This window comes from Lygodium microphyllum, chromosome 23, assembly GCF_053477565.2.
Source record: "Lygodium microphyllum isolate KBCC chromosome 23, Lygodium_microphyllum_v1.1.10, whole genome shotgun sequence".
Classification (NCBI taxonomy): domain Eukaryota; kingdom Viridiplantae; phylum Streptophyta; class Polypodiopsida; order Schizaeales; family Lygodiaceae; genus Lygodium; species Lygodium microphyllum.
In genome coordinates, this window is record NC_141157.1 from 58,848,308 (window position 1) to 58,869,017 (window position 20,710).

At 38.9% G+C, this 20,710-nt stretch overlaps 1 protein-coding gene across 6 annotated transcripts in view; it reads left to right on the top strand.

Annotated features, from left to right (window-relative positions):
* Nucleotides 1-16,362, top strand: part of LOC148016229 (uncharacterized) — a 40,073-nt gene extending 23,711 nt beyond the window's left edge. For 2 of the 6 annotated variants that reach the window (XM_087663771.1, XM_087663776.1), the window contains 16 exons: nucleotides 10,201-10,350; nucleotides 10,439-10,494; nucleotides 10,606-10,684; nucleotides 10,782-10,846; nucleotides 10,929-10,977; nucleotides 11,070-11,203; nucleotides 11,296-11,388; nucleotides 11,473-11,581; nucleotides 11,793-11,975; nucleotides 12,053-12,108; nucleotides 12,206-12,287; nucleotides 12,386-12,518; nucleotides 12,652-12,746; nucleotides 12,822-13,274; nucleotides 13,973-14,061; nucleotides 16,013-16,362. In XM_087663771.1, coding sequence (XP_087519897.1) covers nucleotides 10,201-10,350; nucleotides 10,439-10,494; nucleotides 10,606-10,684; nucleotides 10,782-10,846; nucleotides 10,929-10,977; nucleotides 11,070-11,203; nucleotides 11,296-11,388; nucleotides 11,473-11,581; nucleotides 11,793-11,975; nucleotides 12,053-12,108; nucleotides 12,206-12,287; nucleotides 12,386-12,518; nucleotides 12,652-12,746; nucleotides 12,822-13,274; nucleotides 13,973-14,061; nucleotides 16,013-16,172 — 1,986 coding nt within the window. In that variant the 3' untranslated portion in view covers nucleotides 16,173-16,362. Of the gene's footprint in view, nucleotides 1-10,200; nucleotides 10,351-10,438; nucleotides 10,495-10,605; nucleotides 10,685-10,781; nucleotides 10,847-10,928; nucleotides 10,978-11,069; nucleotides 11,204-11,295; nucleotides 11,389-11,472; nucleotides 11,582-11,792; nucleotides 11,976-12,052; nucleotides 12,109-12,205; nucleotides 12,288-12,385; nucleotides 12,519-12,651; nucleotides 12,747-12,821; nucleotides 13,275-13,972; nucleotides 14,062-14,233; nucleotides 14,359-16,012 lie in introns of all 6 variants that reach the window. The other 4 variants (XM_087663774.1, XM_087663773.1, XM_087663772.1 and 1 more) reach the window with 4 other exon arrangements.
* Nucleotides 16,363-20,710: the final 4,348 nt, after the last annotated feature.

The window sequence follows — 20,710 nt, forward strand, 5'->3', positions numbered from 1 at the left end:
GAATGGAAAAAAGCACTTGGTGTGCATGCTGCATAAGGCTCTTTATGGACTGAAACATGCTTGTCGTGCATGGTATTCAAAAATTGATACTTATTTGGCCACATTGGGTTCAAAAATAGTCCAATTGTTCCTACTCTCTACATCAAGAATGAAGGGGGGGCAGGACTTCTTGGTTATCATTCTTTATGTGGATGATATGCTACTCTCCAGACCTAGGGAGGATAAAATCGTAGATTTTTTAAGTCTGATTTGAAATGTTTTTTGCTATGTCAAATATGGGCTTCTTACACTATTATTTGGGGATTCAATTCACCCAAAATCAGCATGGTAGCATCATGTCAAAGTCATAATATGTGGATAAGCTTTTACAAAGGTTCAACATGCAAGGGTATAAACCTATGAACATTCATGGCTGAAGTTGTCCATGCATGATGGTAATGAGATGTCTGATGTTACAATTTACAGCTAAGCTATTGGTTGTCTTATTTATCTTTGCAACATATGCCCTGACATATAGTTTGCAATATCTCAAGGGAGCAGGTTTATGCGTAGCCCATGGACAATACATTGGTAAGTTGTTGAGCAAATCTTTCACTATTTGCAAGGTACTCAGACGTATACATCACAATTTCCTAGGTGGGGGGAAAAGACTTGCAACTATAAGCTTACAATGATTTAGATTGGGTTGGTGACTCAAACACTCGGCAATCTACTAATGGACACTATTTCTTTCTAGGCTGTTCATGCATTTCATGGCTCAGCAAGAAACAACCTACAGTGGCTACCTCGTCTTGTGAGGCTGAGTACATAGCAACTTTCATAGTAATAGTTGAATGTGTATAGCTGCACAGATTGTTGGCTGATCTATAGATCTCATCAAAGGGTCCTACACCCATTTTTTCAAACAATTAGTGCTATTATAGTAGCACAAAATCCTATGTTTCATGGTCACATGAAACACATTGAGGTTCACTATTATTATATCAAAGAAAGATGTTATAAGGATAGATCAACTTATGTATGTTCCTCCATAGGAAAATGTTGCAGGCATTTTTACCAAAGTATTATCATGTGAGAAGTTTTAGGCTTTTCGAAAGTCCTCGAACTTACTATCATTTGGTGTGATTAACCTTAACTTTATCCATCACATTGGCACTATAGAGGATATTAGAATTTGCCAATTTTAGGCAATGCTCAATGTAATTTGTGTGTGGTGTGAACACTTATTAAAAGTGTCAATATATGGTGTGTACATCTAGTGTCTCAGGATATTAAGATAGTGACACTAGGCTCTAGAGTAAATAAAGCTAACTCTAGTTAGTTGGTGGAAGTGTGGTTTAGGTTAACCTTAGACTTAAACCTTAGTTATACTTTTCATCCATCTTTTTCAGTTTAGTAAACAAGTACACTCTGATTCAACTCACATAGTCTACTATTCACTATCTACTCTGTTGCTTCTCTATTCTCCATAGCTAGGTACTTTCTCTTACATCCTAAAATAGATTCACTACTTGGGCCATATTGTATTCAAATATGGGATTCGTATGAATCCAGAAAAGATCAAGGCTATTGTAGAATGGCCAAGACCAGTGTTCATGAAGTTCGAAGTTTCTTGGAATTATACTCTTGTTATAAGAGATTCATTAAATGGTTTGTAGTGGTTGCTGGACCACTGCATGATTTAACCAAGAAAACAATGGTATTCTGGTGGGCCAAACTAGATAAGGAAGGTTTTGAAGCTCTAAAGTTCTATATAGACAAATTACCTATTCTGATTATACCTAATTTGTCAAAACTTTTCTTTGTGGAATGCAATGCTTTAGGAGACTACATTGGTGCAGTCCTAAACTAGAAAGGGCATGTAGTTGCTTATGCAAGCTGAAGGTTGTAAAATGCAAAAAAGAATGCTACTGTCTATGAAAAGGAGTTGATGGCCATCATTCAAGCTTCAAAAGATTGAAGACACTATCTTTTAGGTGGAGAAATTTTCATCAAAATGGACCATGACAATTTGAGACATTTTTTCAACCAAAGATTTCTGAGAAACATATTCAATAGGCCAATTATTTATCTTGATTGAACTTTCAAATATTGCATATTCTTGGGAAGCAAAACAAGATAGTTGATGCCTTGTCATTATCAAAGATGGATTTCTTTTGATGAGAAATAAGTTCTACATTACTTAAGAGTTCTGGCTTAAAGTAATGAAAGAATATCATGTTGCTCCTTACATGGCCCATAGCGGTATTTTGGCCACAACCAAGGTACTTGAAATGCTTTTTTTTTTGCCAAGTCTTCGATGAGACATTGATAAAAAAATGTCTTATGTGCCAGAAGATAAAGTTCGATCGTCAAAATCCTACATGGCTATTATAACCATTACCAATCTCGAGCAAATCTTGAGAAATTATTACTATGGATTTTATTTTTAGTTTACCAAAAGTAGCAAATAACAATGATGGCATATAGACATTTATTGATAAATTCAACAAACAGACTCATTTCATTCCATTTAAGAAGACTATTAAGTCTCAACATATGGCTAGAATATTTATTCAACAAATCTTCAAATATCATGAGTTACCACAATCCATCATGGATAATAGAGTTTCATGAACCACTAGTCTCTCTTGGCGAGCTCTTTTTGAAAATTTGTATACAAATCTTACTTTTCTTGTTCTTATTATCCTCAAACAAATGGTCGAAGTAAGATAATCAATCTTATAATATTGAATATGCAGAAGTGCCATTGTCATAAAACCAACCAACAAGTACAGTACTCTTTGAGATCATATATGTAAAACCACTCTTATTTTCTATTCTCGAAAAAAAGAATGAGATATTTCATGTCGATGAGTTTATACATTATATGAATATAACTTTTGCTCAAGTGAGACGAGCCATACAAAGATCTCAAGAAAAATAAGAGAAAGTAGCAAATAAACATAGAAGCCACTTGGTTTTACAAAAAGGAGATTGGATGTGGCTGAAATGTGACAAAGCTTGTCTAAGAAGCTTTGACAAGCCTTCTTTCCAAGTCATTAAGCTATGAATAAGAAATTACAAGTTTATACGTGATATGGATACAACTTTTGCTTAAGTGAGACGAGCCATGCAAATATCTCGAGAAAAACAAGAGAAAGTAGCAGATAAGCATAGAAGCCACTTGGTTTTACAAGAAGGGGATTGGATGTGGCTAAATTTTGATAAAGCTCGTCTAAGAAGCTCTAACAAGCCTTTTTCCCAAGTCACCAAGCTAACAATAAGAAACTATGGGCCATTTTAAATCACTGAAAAAATTAATGATATTTACTATAGGTTAAATTCACAATGCTTTTCATATCTATCTTTTGAAGCCTTATGAAATGCCTCCACCATTGGAACCTATCATAGAGGATCCAATTAAAGTGGATGAATAGAAAGAGATACTTCAACCAGAGCAAATAGTATTTTATACTATCAAGAAACAAGAAAGGGACATTTCTAGAAAGTTCCTTCTCAAATTTAAAAATTGCTCTCATTTAGATTCTAAATGGATGCCAGAAGAGTATTTTAAAGACTATTCAAAAATACTTGCAACTTAACGTCTTGAGGATAGGACAAATTTCAAGGAGGAGGGACGTAACCAACCTTTCGTATGTTAATTGTTATCAAGACATATGGACTCAATTATTCAAATTAATTACTCGTATATTTTAAAAAGTGATTTATATTATTTGAGCGTTTGAAAATATAGTTAAATGTTTATCTTTCTATTCAAGGGTGGCCAATGGCCAATACGCCCTACAATTATACTTTGGGTCTTTTGGTAGTCAAATTGACCAAACAGCCTAGATAGCTAGCACTTTTACACTTTGGTAGTCACATTGACTAGAAGCTCATATAATGAGTGGTTTTAGAAAGCAAAACCAAGTGCTCATGATCAAAGAAATAAGCCATGAACCAGTGAACCTATACAATTAAGCTCTTCAGAATCTAAATTTGGCAACTTTTAAAACTTAGGAGATTACTATTTTTGGAAGTTGCTCAAACGGAAATTCTGTTCACGTCAAAGGCTTCAAAATCTCACAACAAACAATTTTGTCTTTGACAGCTATCTCAAATTCTTAACCATTTGAGAGATTTTTTATAGTAAAAGATTTAGAAGCTTTTTCCTCTAGAAAAGTGACATGTAATATCTAGAATAGGACATGTGTCATTTTAAATAGACAAGTGTCCCTATGTTTGTCATTTTGCTCAATACTTTTCATTTTCAGCAAACACTTTGTCATTTGTAGTCTCTACTTTTCACTTTCAAGCACCCAAGTCCCACGCCTATATATTGAAGGTCCATCTCTTCATTTTCGACAAGCTCTAACATTGAATTTTCAGCCACATGCTTTATACATGCTTATCTAGCACTCATCTAAGAAGCACTTTCTACTTAGATCGATGAAGTCCAAGCACTAAAGACGAAAATTGGCTTGCTGCCCCCGGAGTATACAAAAATTAGGGTTTCAAAACCCTACTTGGTTCATTTCAATAAAATCCTGTAAAGGGGGAGGAGCCCCTCTCAATGTGGTGTCAACTCTCTTTTTTCTCCCTCTCCTTGTGTCTCCTAATTTTGGTCGTGATAATTGATCAAGTTGGTTAAGTTCAATGTATTGCCATTCTCAAGGTTGAAATCTCACATAGCTGTCTACATACCACCTCATACTTGTAAATCAAATTGGTGATCCTACAAGAGCAAGGATCCAAACCAACTACATGATACTTCTTAATGGCCAAGTCTTTCCACCATGAGCACTGATTAGGCTGCCCAGTGACAATAACCCTCTGGTAGACTATCATGTTTCTTGTCACTATCTTGACAGCTATAGGCATCTTCTAGGTGTCTATGACTACAATTGGAACCTTCAGCATCCCTACACCGGTCATTACATCAGTGAATGAAGCCTGCATAATGGTCCCAAAGAGGCGACCAAAGTCCACCAAGTGGTGGAACTCCACTAGCCTTGGTAAGAGGAGAGTGACTGGTATTGCAGAAACCAATGGTAATGTAGGAAGTTTGAGTGTAGATGTCTCTCTTCTCAAAGGCCACTGATAGTCGCTGACCATCTTCTGTGCAGCCTATATAGAATTGAGCCTAACTATGAAGATACCCTTTCCCATTGGGGAAGTTGGAATGAAGCTAATCCCTAAGTTAGCTGCAGGAGGGAGAGTGACCAACCCATCTGTCCGAAGACCATGGTCTCCTTATATTCCTTTTCTGTTGCTTGTACTAATGGGAGCTGTTCCTCAAAGAGTACCATGCACAAAGTTGTTGACTTGGATGTAATGGCTGGCTGCAACAGTATCAAGCCAGAGGTTTCCATTGTGCATAATTGAGGTGTGATTCCATGCCAAGAGCTTGCAGGAAAAGGTTTGAGGAAGGCTGTTGCAAGGAAGTGAGTGGCAAGGAGACCTGAGGATTGAGGATTAAGGGAGGAATTGAGGGGAGAGTGGCAGTAATTCACTGCAGGAGGCAGCAGCAAGCCTGCAAGGAGGACAGTGCAGCAGGAGATGACTTTGGCAGATGGAGAGGGAGTCATGAGTGGCAGATTAGGCACTGTGTTGTGCCTGGTTAATGGCATGAAAGGAGAAGGGTGATGGAGGTAGGAGGAGAAGATAAGCTGGAGAAGAAGGCACAAGGTGAAAGGGGGATAAGGGGAGAACAAGGCATGAGGTGGATGTTTTGTTTTTTTGGGGGGTGTTGGGGGGGTTGGTTCTGGTGTGGGAATGGGTTTTGGGATGGCTCTGTGTGTGTGTGTGTGTGTGATGGTGGGGAGGGAATCAGATGTGCACTAGCTGTAAGTGACAGGATATTCTTGAACTCCCATTCATCATCATTCCTGTTGGATTTCCTGCCAGCTGCACATAATGTAAACTTGTTAAAATAGATGCACCACACAAACCATCAAAGTTGTATCTTCTTTTAGAATTCAATAAGCACACAAAAAATAAAGATGAAAAGGCTACAAGCATTTGAAAACAAGCTCAATGATGATTCCATGTGGAACTATGTATTTCCATGCCCTAAATGAGCTCTTGTTTTGGTGCAGATTTGGTATAACCAACTCTTAAAGAACAGCTTGTCATAACTCACATTAGCAAACTCATCGCACACAAGCCATTTTTTCAGCAGCCACTAATAAGTTGTCATATGACAGAAATCACAATCTTATATGCGATTAGAGTATGATATCACTTCATCAAAATATGCTAATATGAGCAAATAAGTCATCATTATGGATCCCAAATAAAATCCTCTTTATTTGATGCATCATAATCATCACATCATAGTGCATGAACATTCAATTTTTGTAGCAAACTCTATGTTGCTCTAGACAATTAGGCTTCAAGGTTCTAATTAGGAGTAAGGCAAGGTCGTCATGTCTGATAGTGTGACTAGTATTGTCCAAAGTTAGGAGGATACTAATCAGACTTGGAAAAACTTGGATGTACATCTAATGCAAAAAAATGTGTGCATATAATTTTAAGGCCTATACTTAATGTTGAGACTTGAAACAATGCACTTCAAGTATTAAACTATTTGCTTATAACAATGCCAACTTGAGGGGTACAGAGGGTGGAGACCTTAGGGGGTAGATTTCGGGGAAGTAGAGAGGGTGGGGAGGCTGGAGAGTGTCATGAAGTAGGAGATAACTTGGAAATTAGGTGCTAGAAAGTTGGGGGAAGAGAGTGTGAGAGCTTGAGGCAGTAGAGAGAGCTTTGCTCTTGGGAGCTTGAGGTCTAACTAATGCATTGAGTGTTAAATAATATGAGAGATAGAGAGAGGGAGAGTTTGACATTTTAAAATTGAATGAGAAGAGTGAGGGAGAGAAAATCTATTGTAGGAGAGAGAGAATTTGTTTTTCCTTTTTGTGTGTCTTGGGGGGTGCATGTGGGGGTTTGGCAAGGGGGGAGCATAGAGAGAGAGAGAGAGAGAGAGAGAGAGAGAAAGAAAGAAAAAAAAAGATCTATTAATGTCTCTAAAAGGCCAGAGTGGCCTATGAGACCATAACCAATACAACTAGTATCATCATCTCTCATCAGATAAGAAGAGATAAAATTTATGCGTAAGTTTACATGGTATATTGGAATGAGAATATGGAAACTGAAAAACTGAAAAAGTTGGAAAAAACTAAGTTTAAAAAGATCAAGAGTGTAGAGGATCTCCCCCTCAGTCTATGGAATCCACCAAGACTCTGCAAGCTACCTCCGACTGAGTCACTATGCCAATCTACCTTTGTAACGAGCAAGAGAGAGAGAGAGAGAGAGAGAGAGAGAGAGAGAGAGAGAGAGAATTCCTTTCACGACAAAAGAAAGAGAGAATTCCTTGCCAGTTGAGGTTTTGGCAACATCCAAGTTACTTGATTGGCTTGAGAAGCACATGGAGAGGGATAAGTTCGATCGGATGGTAAGATTGGGTTTGAAGACTATGTAGGATGCAATCACTCCAAGTTAGTCTACGGTTTACTTTTTTCACCATATTTGTCAGTACTTATGGGTGCCTCAAGGTTAGAGGCTGATTTGGTCCTCGGAGGCCCAGCTTAGGCAGTTTTCCCCTTTGCTTACTTTTTGGCCTTCATCCCCATGGTTGGATTGGGCTTTTGTGAAACCAAGGGATGTTTTGAAATGGTTGGCGATTTTGATCTCCCATAAAATGGTTGAGGATAAGAGATGGATTGCTAAAAGGGCAAACAAAGTTTGGTCTATTTGTGACAATAGAGCTAAGTTGCATGATTGATTGCTTCAACTATGGAAATCCAAGCTTCCCTATCAAGAGAAAGTTGTCATATGGAGGCTTCTTATTGATGGTCTTCCCACAAGGGATGTGCTACGTGGTTGCAAGATCTCCCATGGTAGATATATCTTCTATACTACATGTAATGAAATCCTTGCTCATCTTTTTATCTCTTGCCCGGTTGTGAGAGAGATTTGAAACTTCATTTTCCAAGTCTGGACCTCAATGACTCATCAATGGACGGCCACATATTCTTGGGTTTTGGGCAATCGCCCCAATCATCCTTATCTCTTTCATTTTATGCAATGGACTGGTATTTAATACATCTAGTGGACTCGTATACTTTCATTTTTGACTCAACCTCAAGTATCCATGGTCATGTTGGTCATGTGCGAGGATTGCTATTATGGCAAGTCACTTCCATGGTTTTGGATTTTTAAATACTTAGAGAGGTGACTAGTCCATGCCTGGATATCATTTGCACCGCCCCTGTTGTGCCCACTTCACAATCCCCTTCTCTTGTACATGTAGCATTGTATTTTGTTGCCTTTTGGTTTTATCATACATTGTTGCCTATTTATGATTTTGCTTCACTGGCTAGGTGTGCTATTAATACTTCACTTCATTAATACAAACATGTTCACCTGAGAGAGAGAGAGAGAGAGAGAGTTCAAATACAAGGTCTTCATTTGGCAAATGTTGATTGGTGCTCTTCCTATTGCCTCTACACTCTCCAAGCATTGGATTTTCAATGGTGGTTGTTTCTTTTATTAGATATCTATGGAAACCTCTCGCCATTGGTTCCTGTCTAGCGGCAAGGAAGATTTGGTCACTGCTATCAACCATTTGGTTCCGATTGGTCAGGCTATTGATGCTTCCAAAAGACTGGGTCTTTGCACATCCCAAGTTCATGGATCCTGTGCAAGCTGATATGAAAGTGCTCTTTCACTTTCTACACTTTTGGGTTGTTGGCACATATGGACTATGAGGAATGCACTCATCTTTGATTCTTCATCAAGAGTGTACAATTATAGAGTCCGCTTGAGAGGCCTTCTTCATTGGCAGCTCAACATGATTGAGTTAGCGGATATTCTCCCTATATAGGATTTGATTTCTTGGCACACTTTAGTTTCTTCAGCCCCCCTACAAGCCATCTAGTTCCTTTGTACTTTTGATTGTGATGTATCTTTGTACTCTTGGTCATGCTGTACTTTTCAGATTATGTTTTGGTAATTAATAAAACTACTCTTTACAAGAGAGAGAGAGAGAGAGAGAGAGAGAGAGAGAGAGAGAGAGAGAGAGTTTTACAAAAAAAAAAAGAGAGAGAGTTGCCAAGAAACCAGTTTCATAAGGGTAGGGAACTGGTTTCATATTTGGGCATTTCATAAATGCATAAAACAACTATTTTAACCTTTCAAAAGAAAAAAACCCATCCTAAAAGATCTGTTTGAGCTTTTGTAATCAACATCTATCTTGGACTCATTTGACATATTGATATGGATATTAGTGTTGATTAAGGGAAGTTATCTCAAATGATTTCATATGAAACGTGTTTCATACCTCCCTTTTCAAGAACCCCTCACAACTCACTCACCGGGGGGGGGGGATGGCGCTGGGGAGTGGTTGGTTGTGTGTGGAACAGGGAGCCATCAACCTGCTGTCAAAACACCTCCAAAACCACCCTCACAGCTGGAAAAAGTCACCCACTGGATGCCATTAGATAAAATCATGCAAGATCTGACATGTCGGCTGGAACAGGGTGGGTCAGATGAGAAGTCTTGTCCATTGGACATAGACAACATTGCAGTAAGGTTAGAGTTTCTAATCAGTGCATGTCTGTATACAGTAAAACCTCAATACCCGGATATTACAACTTACAACATCCACAGCACCCTAGTCACACAATAAACCATAACAAATTTCCTAAGTTAGCCTTTGGTTGCAATGATAGGAAATTGTGAAAACTTGTGGTTGAACAAACTCCTCCACTTGTGGTTGAACAAACTCCTTCAAAGGCTTGCCACCGACTAGAAGAAGTTTCTGTTGCAGTGTTGATTTGCTGTGACTAGGTGGAACTGGGGGTCATAGGGAATGTTGTGCTGATCCATTGGGGACGGGGAGATTCCACTCCTAGTGTTGTTGTTTTTTAAATTTGTGTTTTCAACCATTTCCTTCTGTGCATGATATGGTGTTGCATTTCACATCCCCAATTTTCAGTCATCCAATTTCCATTTTTTATAAGTTGTATCTTCTCCCTATATCCATACCCATCACATTGTGGTGCCCTCTCCATCACTTTTGGGCTAAGCTACTTTGGCCTCAGCTAAGATCTGGAGACATTTGGTGTGTCTCATATACAAGGGAAGACAGACTTTGCATGAATATTCTGGGTGGTTTAAATTGATACTGATTTAGCATTTTGCTGCTGCTCACAGATGGGTCAAGAAGGCCCCATGGTGCATATTGGAGCTGCTGTTGCGTCCACACTTACCTGGATGCATTGTGGATTCTCCTCAAACAAGAACCAGAAGCCATCTAGCTCAAGAAGATGCTGCAGCAAACTTGATCTAGAACCTTTACCTGTGGTGTGTAGCTGCATTTGAGGATGGGAGAATTGATTTGCTAGTTTATCTTCTAAATATGAGAGAGAATTTAATTTTATCACTGGTGCAGGCTATCTATAATGATAAAGATCGGCGAGAGTTCATTTCTGCAGGTGCAGCTGCAGGGTATTTCTTGCTGATAGACTTTTATCAGATGCAGAACCAATTTTTTTTAAAGTACCTACATCCTAATTTTTAATGCCTCTATCACCATTCTTGTACTTCATACATCCTTAGATTGGCAGCTGCATTTGGATCTCCTGTTGGTGGAGTTCTTTATTCACTAGAAGAAGCTTCAAGCTTTTGGTCCAGAAAGGTAAAAGGCAAAACTAAGCACTTTTCAACTATTCAGCCAATGACAAGTCCAGATGATGGTGATCATGACAAACTTCATGCCATATAGTGGCCATCAGGTTATGTGGAGATCTTTAGTATGTACCACAGTTGCAACAATGGTGCTTTCTTGGCTACATGAGAAGTATGTGCAGTTATCATTGTCTGATGCATTTATGGCTCAAAAGGTCCCATAACTTACTAGTTTCATGTCTTTTTTTATGTAGGGAGTTCTCTTTTGCTCTTCCAGGAACTTTATCATTCCATGGGCTCCAGGTTGATCTTCCACTCTGCATTTGTTTAGTTTTGCCGCTCAAATGTTTAGTGGTGAATTATTTTAATGTGTATTGGAACAAAACTTCTTGCAGCCTGAATTTGTTCTTTGTGATTTGCCACTCTTTATACTTACAAGTATTGGTGCTGGCGTTCTCGGTGCATTAGTGAACATTTCACATGAATGGATGACCCACATAAGGCCTTTATCTTCTCATCGATTTTCAAGGTTTTAAACGGCATTTCTTTGTACTCGTTCCTTAAACAGTGATCTTATATCTGTTTCATTTTGTTTATGTCTCCCACATGTCTCTTCGGCAGGATCATTGAAGCCTGCCTCATAACAATATTTTGTGTGGCTGTGATATTTGTGCTGCCCTTGTTCCTTGGACAATGCAAAGAAATCCCAGAAAGGTGTGTTTATTTCTGGATCAGTCCAAGACTGGTCTGTGCTATGGTTTTCGGATGCCTTTTAACACATTCATGACTGTATTACAGTGGCACTGACAGTGACAATGCAGAATTCTGGTTTGCTTACAACTGTCAACAAGGCTCCACTTTGCTATACAATGATTTGGCCACTTTATTTTTCTCTTTGCCACATCAGGTATGTATGCAGATTTGTATTAATGTTAAGGGCGGCAGTCAGATATTTCTCCAGGGATATCTTATCCCGCCCTTGATTTTGCATAAAGTACCATGATTCATACCTCCCTTAGCTTGTGGGTGGATTGCCCCTGGCTCATTATGCATGTGAACCAATAGTGTACTGTCTAATGATTTCAAGTGATTTTGTGTGAATGAGACTTCAAATACAGATTCAATACAATGGTTTGCAATTCTTTGGACAGACAATCAAGCATCTCCTCCAACTAGGAAATTCCTCTGCTTCTTACTTCTCTGTTACCAGCTTGGGAGTTCATGCTTGCTCGTTTTTCATTTTCTTTGTTCTTTCTTATGGTGTTGCTACTCCTGGTGGTATTTTTATGCCTTCAATGATGGTAAGTTGGAAACTTGGTGGCTTTCCAGAAATGAAATACTTGTAAGGTTGTGTAGTCATATGCTTTTCTGTGTTCAGGCAGGATCATCATTCGGAGCATTCCTGGGAACTGTTTTCAAGAACTTATTCCCAAGGTCTAGTTTTGTCTCCACCTTCATTTATCTAAGTAAGACATTAGGTATTGTTTTTCAGTCCTTGCCATGGGATAAATTGTCTGATTATTTTTACCAGTGAAAATGTCCAACCTGGGTTGCATGCATTGATTGGAGCAGCCTCCATGTTGGGTGGCCTTTTCCGTTCGACAATTTCTTTGGTATGTTCCTGGTTCTTCTCGGTAAAGAATCTATGTGCTTTTACTTCAAATATCTGTAAATTCAACCCATGGGTGTTGCTCCATGCTTGCAAATACAGGTTGTTATTATTGTGGAAGGAACTGGGGGCATTGATTTTTTGCTTCCCATCATATTAGCTATCGTCATCTCAAATTGGGTTACCCACCACATCCATCAAGCTGGCGCCTATGAAGCAGATTTAGAGAAGTCAGGTGCTTTATACAGGGCCCACTCGGTTTGATATTTAACAATGTAAAAACCTGTAGTTATAATAGATTTAGAATCAAGTCTTATATATGTTGCAAAGAAGAATTTTGATCTCAAGAGCATCTATCTATCAAACAGGCAACATACACTTCTTACATATTGAGCCTCCACATGAGCTTCTTTCTCTAACTGCAGCAGACATCATGGCCCAAAATGTTATAGGATTTGAGGAGGTAAATTTGTTGAATTTCAAACTTAATGTTTTTTGGGTGTATATTTGAAAATCCTTGACTTCGTCCTTTTCTCAGATTGTTCCAGCCACAGAGGTTATAATGGTTCTTAAAAGTGTGCGGCATAATGGATTTCCTGTATTTAGATGTGCTACTGCTGAAGAAACAGGTAGAGGGAAACTAATTGGCTTGATTTTACGACATCAACTTATGGTGCTCTTGGAGGAGAGGGCATTCATACATGTAAACCCAAGGATTCTCAGACATCCTGGGCTTGTAAAGCATTCTCAAATAGGAAAAAAAGCAATGCAGGAGCTGAAACGGCTGGAACGTGCAATGCAAGTATATCATCATCATCACAATGCCCATCGTAGAGGCTTATCCTCAATGCCAGAAGCACTGGATAAACTGCAAATTAATGAGATAACATCAGAGCCCATCCAGGCACCTGAAAATACAGCAGAGGGGTTTGATGACACTCAAATTTTGGCCCTTGATCTACGACCCTTTATGAACCGAGCTCCATTGACTGTAAGATGGCTTTTCACCTACTTTGTTAGTGGATAGCTAGTAAAGAGACTTTCGCCATCATCAGTAAATGAGAATCGAAGTGATTGATTAGCATTTTCGAAGCTTGTAGTAAGGACTGGGGTTTGGCAGAATCATTTCATATTAGGTTCCCGAGTGCTTGGTTTGTAATGACAAAGAGTCTGGCTCATAAAGTTTTGGTTGTAGTTAACAGTGTAGGCAACATACTTGCAGATCAACTTCTTGTTGTAATGTTTGTACTACAATGTTATGACTCAATTCTATGTCCTATGCATAAAACATAGCTGGTCACAAGAAAACCACAGAATGGTTAAGTAGCAAGCTTTTAGAAGAAGCTTCAGGACCTTTTCTTCTCAACGTGTTAGTTCTGTGACATGTAGCACACATGTCCATGTTTTCTTTGGTTTGAAATATTGGTTGCATGTGAATAACTTTTGGAAAACGCACTTGCTGAAAGTTTCTGATCTCTGTTAGACTACTCTGAGACCCTCACAAGTATATGCATAAGAAGTAGCTCCTGGAATTGTTGCAGCTGCATGTGATCACCTTTATAGATGAACCAAACATACTGCATGTAGTCCATTTTGAATCTTATTATACTTCAAGATTAAGATCTTGAAATATACTGCACATTATCATGATTAAGATCTTGAAATATGATATCTGGGTTTCTTTTGAAGGTTCGGGCTGAATGCTCAGCACAACGAGTTTATGTTATTTTTCGGACTCTTGGACTTCGGCATCTGTGTGTAACTGATGCTAACAACAAGTAAGTAGTTTTAATAGTAATAGGAAAATCAAGCCTTTATGCTCACCTAGAATCTTATTTATTTCATAACACAGAGAGATATGATGAAGTTTCAAAAATAACCCGGCACTTGTCCTCTGCGTTTTTGACTAATAGGTGCCATTTTTAATTCATTTGTCTGGCATACTTGCAGTTACAACAGCCGGTGTGGAATCCTGTATTTGCACCTTTATCAGATAAATAACTTGCAAGCCTTGTGCATTTCATGTTCAGACCAAACTCTTGTTGTTTCATGCACCTGTCTGCCTGTACCGTGAGGTCAGAAAAGTGAAGAAATATTTTTTCCTCACACTATGTTCTTGGTTGCATGTTCCTTTCTTTGTTTTGTATTTATGTTATTATATCTCAAGTGACATTTGGCATGTTACAAATTATTGTGTTCACTTTCAAATTTGCACAAAACCATACACTGTGCACACCACAACTAAGGGGCAACCATCCTGTCTCACATACTGACACTTCATTGAATAAGGTGAGATGCTTTGCCTCTAAAGACTATGAAAGTGCCTTTTCATAAGAGAAAGTAGAAAGACTTATCACATGATGTCTCCTCTCCCTCTTTATGAACGTTTTTTTTTTGGGAACATGATTGACCTAGGAGGGTCATGATGCTTCAGGCACGAGTCATCACCATTCTTAGACAAGAGCTTTGTCAGAGTGTAGCAGGTGGTAATGCTTGCCTCTTCAAGAACATTATTTGACTGCAGCCTGCACTCAGATGTGTAGCAAAATATTGCCTGGCATATACAACTTTTGGGTCAGGAACATTTAGTCCCTCTCTTTCATGTGATTTCAGGACAGCCTATAACTACCAAATCGTCCTCCTTCACATGAAAAATTTTGGTGCAGTCCTTAAACGGTCTTCCTAGTGCTGATCATTGGTGCCTTGGCAGTGACCTCAATATGGTCAAAACTCTTCGAGATAGAATAGGTCACTGTCAGGTACCAGGATCCCTGTTACCCTCCTGAGTTTATGCATATCATACATAGTCTCACCTATTCTTGATGTGGCCATCATCCAATTAGGGCTCTCTCTTGCAAATTGCTTGGTTTTAGGTTGGTAATTTGGTTATTGGTCATGGTTTATCCTTCACAAGGGTAGAAATGAAGGTGCCCTTCACATCCTTCGAATAAGAATAATTTACCCTTCCAATCTCTTCATAAAGAAATTTAGGTTGTTATAATACCCTTCAATTCAATAATTTAGGCTGCCCTTCAAATTCTAGCATTGGTAGGCATCATCCCAGGCACTTCATCCAATTTATATTTGCCTACTAAGCATTGATTTAGGGATCTACTATCTTACTGTCTTGGTTAGAGTTGGTTTACGATTTGGGTTAAAATTCCAAGCTAGATGCCATTGGAATCAGCCCCTAAATTTCACATGTTGATCACATGCCACATAAGATCTCTTCATAAGTAGTCGAATCTACTTACAAGTGCTAACAGATTAGGTTGTAAAGCATTGCATGCAAATGGTTGCGAATGTTTTGTTTGGCAAGATTCCTACATCCTTGTGGCTCTTTCCTTTGTCAAGGGCATTCCCCGTGCAAGGGTGGTGAGTTCATTTGTACATGGCCTACAACCCCAAGCAAATCTTTAAAAGGGATAGCAATCTGTGTGTGTGCATCTCAGTTTTAGCTTCTTTAAAAAAGTCAAAGCAGACAAAAGTATTTTTGAAGCATCTCTCTTACAGTTTTTGGAACATATGGCCTTTAAAATTTACATGTTGAAGCTCATAAGTGAATAATTTTAAAGAATCTCTCTCATTAACTTCGAAGCATCTGTCTTTCTGTGATTTATTAGGTCTCTTTTGTTTCATTTATGAGCCATTACTTTGCTTTTGTTTCATTTATGCATTACTGAATCTAAATAGAGTAACAAGGTGGTTGTGACTGTCTTTTGCAATCAGGGTAATAGGGATGATCACACGGAAGGATCTTTCTCGAGCACACTTGGAACACAAGCTTATGGAGAGAAAGGGAACTTTAACGATGTCTGACTTTGATATGCAAAGCTTCTATGACAAAGATGACAAGACAAGTTTGAATATTTTGTATTCGCTTCCATAATTATCCATTCTTTGTAAGCATTATCCATTAGGCCATATGCTATTACAATGGTAGGGAGGTATTGCAAATCTTCATACAAAAATTGTTTGAGTTAGTTAACTTGTGTTGAGGCCTTTTTTATAGTCATCCGGTTGAATTAAGAGGTATACCCCCTCTGGTCTCTCTCTCTCTCCGTGAAGATAATTGAATTAAGTAGACTTTCAATTGTATTCTCTCTCTCTCTCTCTCTCTCTCTCTCTCTCTCTCTCTCTCTCTCTGTGTGTGAAGATAATTGCATTAAGAAATAAATATTGACGATAGACTATTAGGTCAGCATAGAGCTAACAAACATAAACTCTCTCACACCGGAAATATTTACATGAGGCTTGCAGGCTCTCAGAACAACCTATTACATGAACAATACTAATAAATCACACCGAAGGAACAGATGGAGTAGAGTGAACAATCACCAGGGAGCAGCAATATCCGGAAGAACTAGGTCAACTAACATCATAGAAGAGATTTGCCATAACACTAATCCACGCACACGGGCCACATGCCCATGGATGCCTGATGCTGAATAAAAAATAAAGCATTGCAAGTACGTCATATATGCCATAGAGTTGTCCATCTAAGGAAATGGAATAGGCAAGAACAATCTGAATGCAAAGAAGACAGAGGACATATTTCCCATAATCCACGAACGAACTGATATGCGGTGCTGAGTTATGGAGGACCACACTTGGAAAATGATATTCCAAATATGTCACGTAACATGGCAAGAGACAAAGAGGTGAAGCAATGTCTCATTACATGTAGTGCAAAAAACACGACGACCTGCAAAGATCTTTCAGGCAGCACTTCTCCCGTTGGAAGACCCCCAATGAGCAACCTCCACATGAACACTTAACCCTAATACGGAACCTTAGACTTCCAAAGCTAGATAAATATATTCCGCCACTTCTTTTTGCTATTCCTAAGATGTCATAACTTATTAACTTTTCCCGTGACCCATCTCTTAGCTTCTACCATCTGATGATATATCTAATTGGCTAATCTTTTCTCAAAATCATCAGGAAGCACAAACATCCAGTCACGCCATGGATCAAATGGTTGCAATGCATGCAAAGGAGAGAACCTCTAAAGACTGTCCTGTATGGACGACCAAATGTCACTATATCCACGAGGTACCCTAAAGTACTGACGAATACGTCTAAAAGAAAAAAGACGGGGTTGCCCAGGAATAACACCATCACGGACTGTCTTCAACCCCAACCTAGCCAACCGATTAAACTTGTCTCGCTGCAAATCTTTTTGTGGCCAATCCAATAACCTTGAGTAAGCCATTACTTCTTACAGTGAATTTTCCTCCTTATAAATATCTAGAGGATGCCAAACTACAAAATAAAGTATCTCCTGCCAGGAAGCAATCAAATGAGAAAGGAGAAAATATTGGTAGACCTTTATAGGCCTCGTATAATTAAGTGCATACCACCTGGAAGCATGAATAACCGAGCTACCATGTGAGATGCAAGTATGCAAATTAATATCCAACAAAGTTACACCCCCCATCCTTTTTAGAGTAGTCACATACTACCAGGAGATCCATACCTGACCCAAACGATTGCCTTTCTTTTTCCATAGCATAAATCTGATAAGCTGGATGAAATCCAAAAGGGACTTCTGACATGTAGAGACCAACTCTCATATTTCCAGTACATGAACCTGTCATGAATTCGGAAGGCCATCCAATCCGACAAGGCACGAGGATCAACCTCCACACCAATAGGATATCCCAAGTGTTTGGTTATATTGTCCCCTGGGATCATAATTCCATTCCAGCCCAAGGCCTATAGATCATTCTCCATACATGAGAGAAGGGTAGATTTCTAAGTATTAATGTGAAGACCCGATGCCAAAGCAAAAAGATTCTAGGCCACCATTACTCGATTAACATTAGTGCGATCCGCCTTAAGGAACATAAAATAAGCATCTGCAAAAGATTGACCCACAAGCTGGTCACCGCAGGGAAGAAGCATAACAACCTGTTGGCTAGAAGCTTTGGCATAATCAATTTCCAATTGGACATTCAAAATGTTGAGCATTATATTCTGACCTTTAATGAAACTGGTGGATGAATGAGGTGCGAAAATACTTTCTGCAATCTCTTGGCAATAATTTTGGAGAAGGTTTTATATAATGACCCCATAACTGAAATGGACCTCCATTGTTTCAAAGAGGTTGGAGAGGGAACCTTGGGCAACAACCTGATGACATCAATCGTCCAATTTGAAGGCATCATACCAAAGTGCCACACCTCTGACACAGGCGAGTTAATGGGTACTTAAGTAGTTGCATATGGGTTGAAAATAGCTCATTAGGAAGCCCATCCCAGCCTGGACTTTTCCTTCGAGGCAAGTGAGACCACCTCTCTCTCTCTCTCTCTCTCTCTCTCTCTCTCTCTCTCTCTCTCTCTATATATATATATATATATATATATATATATATATATATATATATATATATATATATATATATATATATATATATATATATATATATATACATATATATGTGTGTGTGTGTGTGTGTGTGTGTGTGTGCGCATGCATGTGTGTATTGATATGCCCCATACATAAGAGCCTTCTGATCTATGGTCACCTGCTCCAGATAGTGGTACATATCGCATTGTCATATCAAAAGGGAGCGTAGTGTGCATCTAATTGTATGGGATCAGGCAGGTCTCCAAAAGAAGACTTAGAATCTCATGATAGTTCTTCTCGGGCAAGGGTTTGTTGGACAACAAATCAGAAGCAGGTCTAAGTGTTGAGATGACAAGCTCAACACATGCGGACGTTGATGATGGACCGCCTGGTTAGATGGTTCCACACGTCTACACTTAGCACGTTGGTGGTCATTATGACTCTCATATGGCCACTGACTCATTACTTATTATATTCAAGTTGTTACACCTATTTACAGCTGGCATAGTTATAGCACCAGTTGACTAGTGTAGTCGGTTATGCATTGTTTGACTTAGTAGGCCACTTTCCTTTATGTTGTATCTTATCTATACTTTGTGTACATTGTAAAGTATGTGGAAGAAAAAGAAAAAACCAACAAAAAAACGTTTTGGCCTTCATCTCTCTTCTTGTCTCTTGAGTGAGCTTCTCCTTGTGCATTCTGTGTGTGTTCGGCGCAGCATCTTGAGCAAGTCCCCCTACCACGCGATTCTTGACATGGTATTAGAGCCGCGCTATTGAGAGAGGCTGATTTCGAAGGCTGAAGTGAAGGAGAAGAAGCAAGGTTCGAGCAAGCAAGCCACGAGTAAGAAACTCTCCCATCCTTCCACTCTCTCTCTTGGATAGTGCCTGTGGAGGCACCGGAAGCAAGGCAGAGCAAAAATCTCAAATTACAGTGAGATTTGGTGTGCGCGAAGAGCGCTGTGTATTCTGCAAATTGGCCCTTAAGGGCTTTCTCCCAGTTATTTTGGGCATCTAAGGCCGTTTGAGGCCCCGTTTTAAAGCTGCAAAACACCTCTAAAGTTTTGATTTGTATAGATAATAGAGAAGACAAAGGTATACCAAAAAAGAGCTTGAACAACATTTGATTGTTTCTATTGATGCTACTAAATGGTGGTGTCCATGCCTACCTAGGCCATGTCTTCTATACAAGCTAGATGGCACAAATGCGCTATGCAAAATGACAAAATAGTCTCAAGTCTCTATTTAGCTAGTAAAAGGGGATTCTTAACACACATGGTATTTCCCCCCCCTCCCCCCCCCCCCTCCCCCCCCTCTCTCTCCCCTATATACTCAAAAATCCTACTTTTTTAAAGAATAAATACAACTCTCTCCCCCATTTTTGCAACTATCTGATGCAAAACTAAGGATGATAATTACAATTCATTTTGGCAACTATCATCAGACGTGGAGGAAGGTCCTCTCACTCACTTTCTCATTTACTCACTCTCGTTTCTCACTTCTCTTTTCATTCTCTCTCTCTCTCTCTCTCTCTCTCTCTCTCTCTCTCTCTCTCTCTCTCTCTCTCTCTCTCTCTCTCTCTCTCTCTCTCTCTCTCTCTCTCTCTCTGCATGTAGTTTGTGCCCTCTCAACTTTGCACTTAGCTTCACCCGCTTGGCTCCGCACTCCTCTGCCTTGTTTAGATCACTACCTGCCAATGGTTAGCTAATCTTTTGCTCCAACCCTTTGTTAGAAAAAGCTTATAACAATATGTGCCTGTGAACATGCGAAGAGCAAACTCATGGTTCAACATAATGTTATTACTTACATGTTTCTTATTTAATCTTATTTTTAAATATTTCTTTCTCTCTTTCATTTTATAATATTTACACTCAATTTTATTTGTTAATATTTACTGTTCTCTATCTCTTACACATCTTTTGGTGCTTCCTATTCAATATTATTTTGTAATATTTCTAATTTTTTCTTAGGATTTTTTTTTCTTATTCAAATTTTACACACACACACACACACACACATTCTTGTTATGTATATACACATATATATCTCTCTCATGGTGAAGAAATAATGATTGCA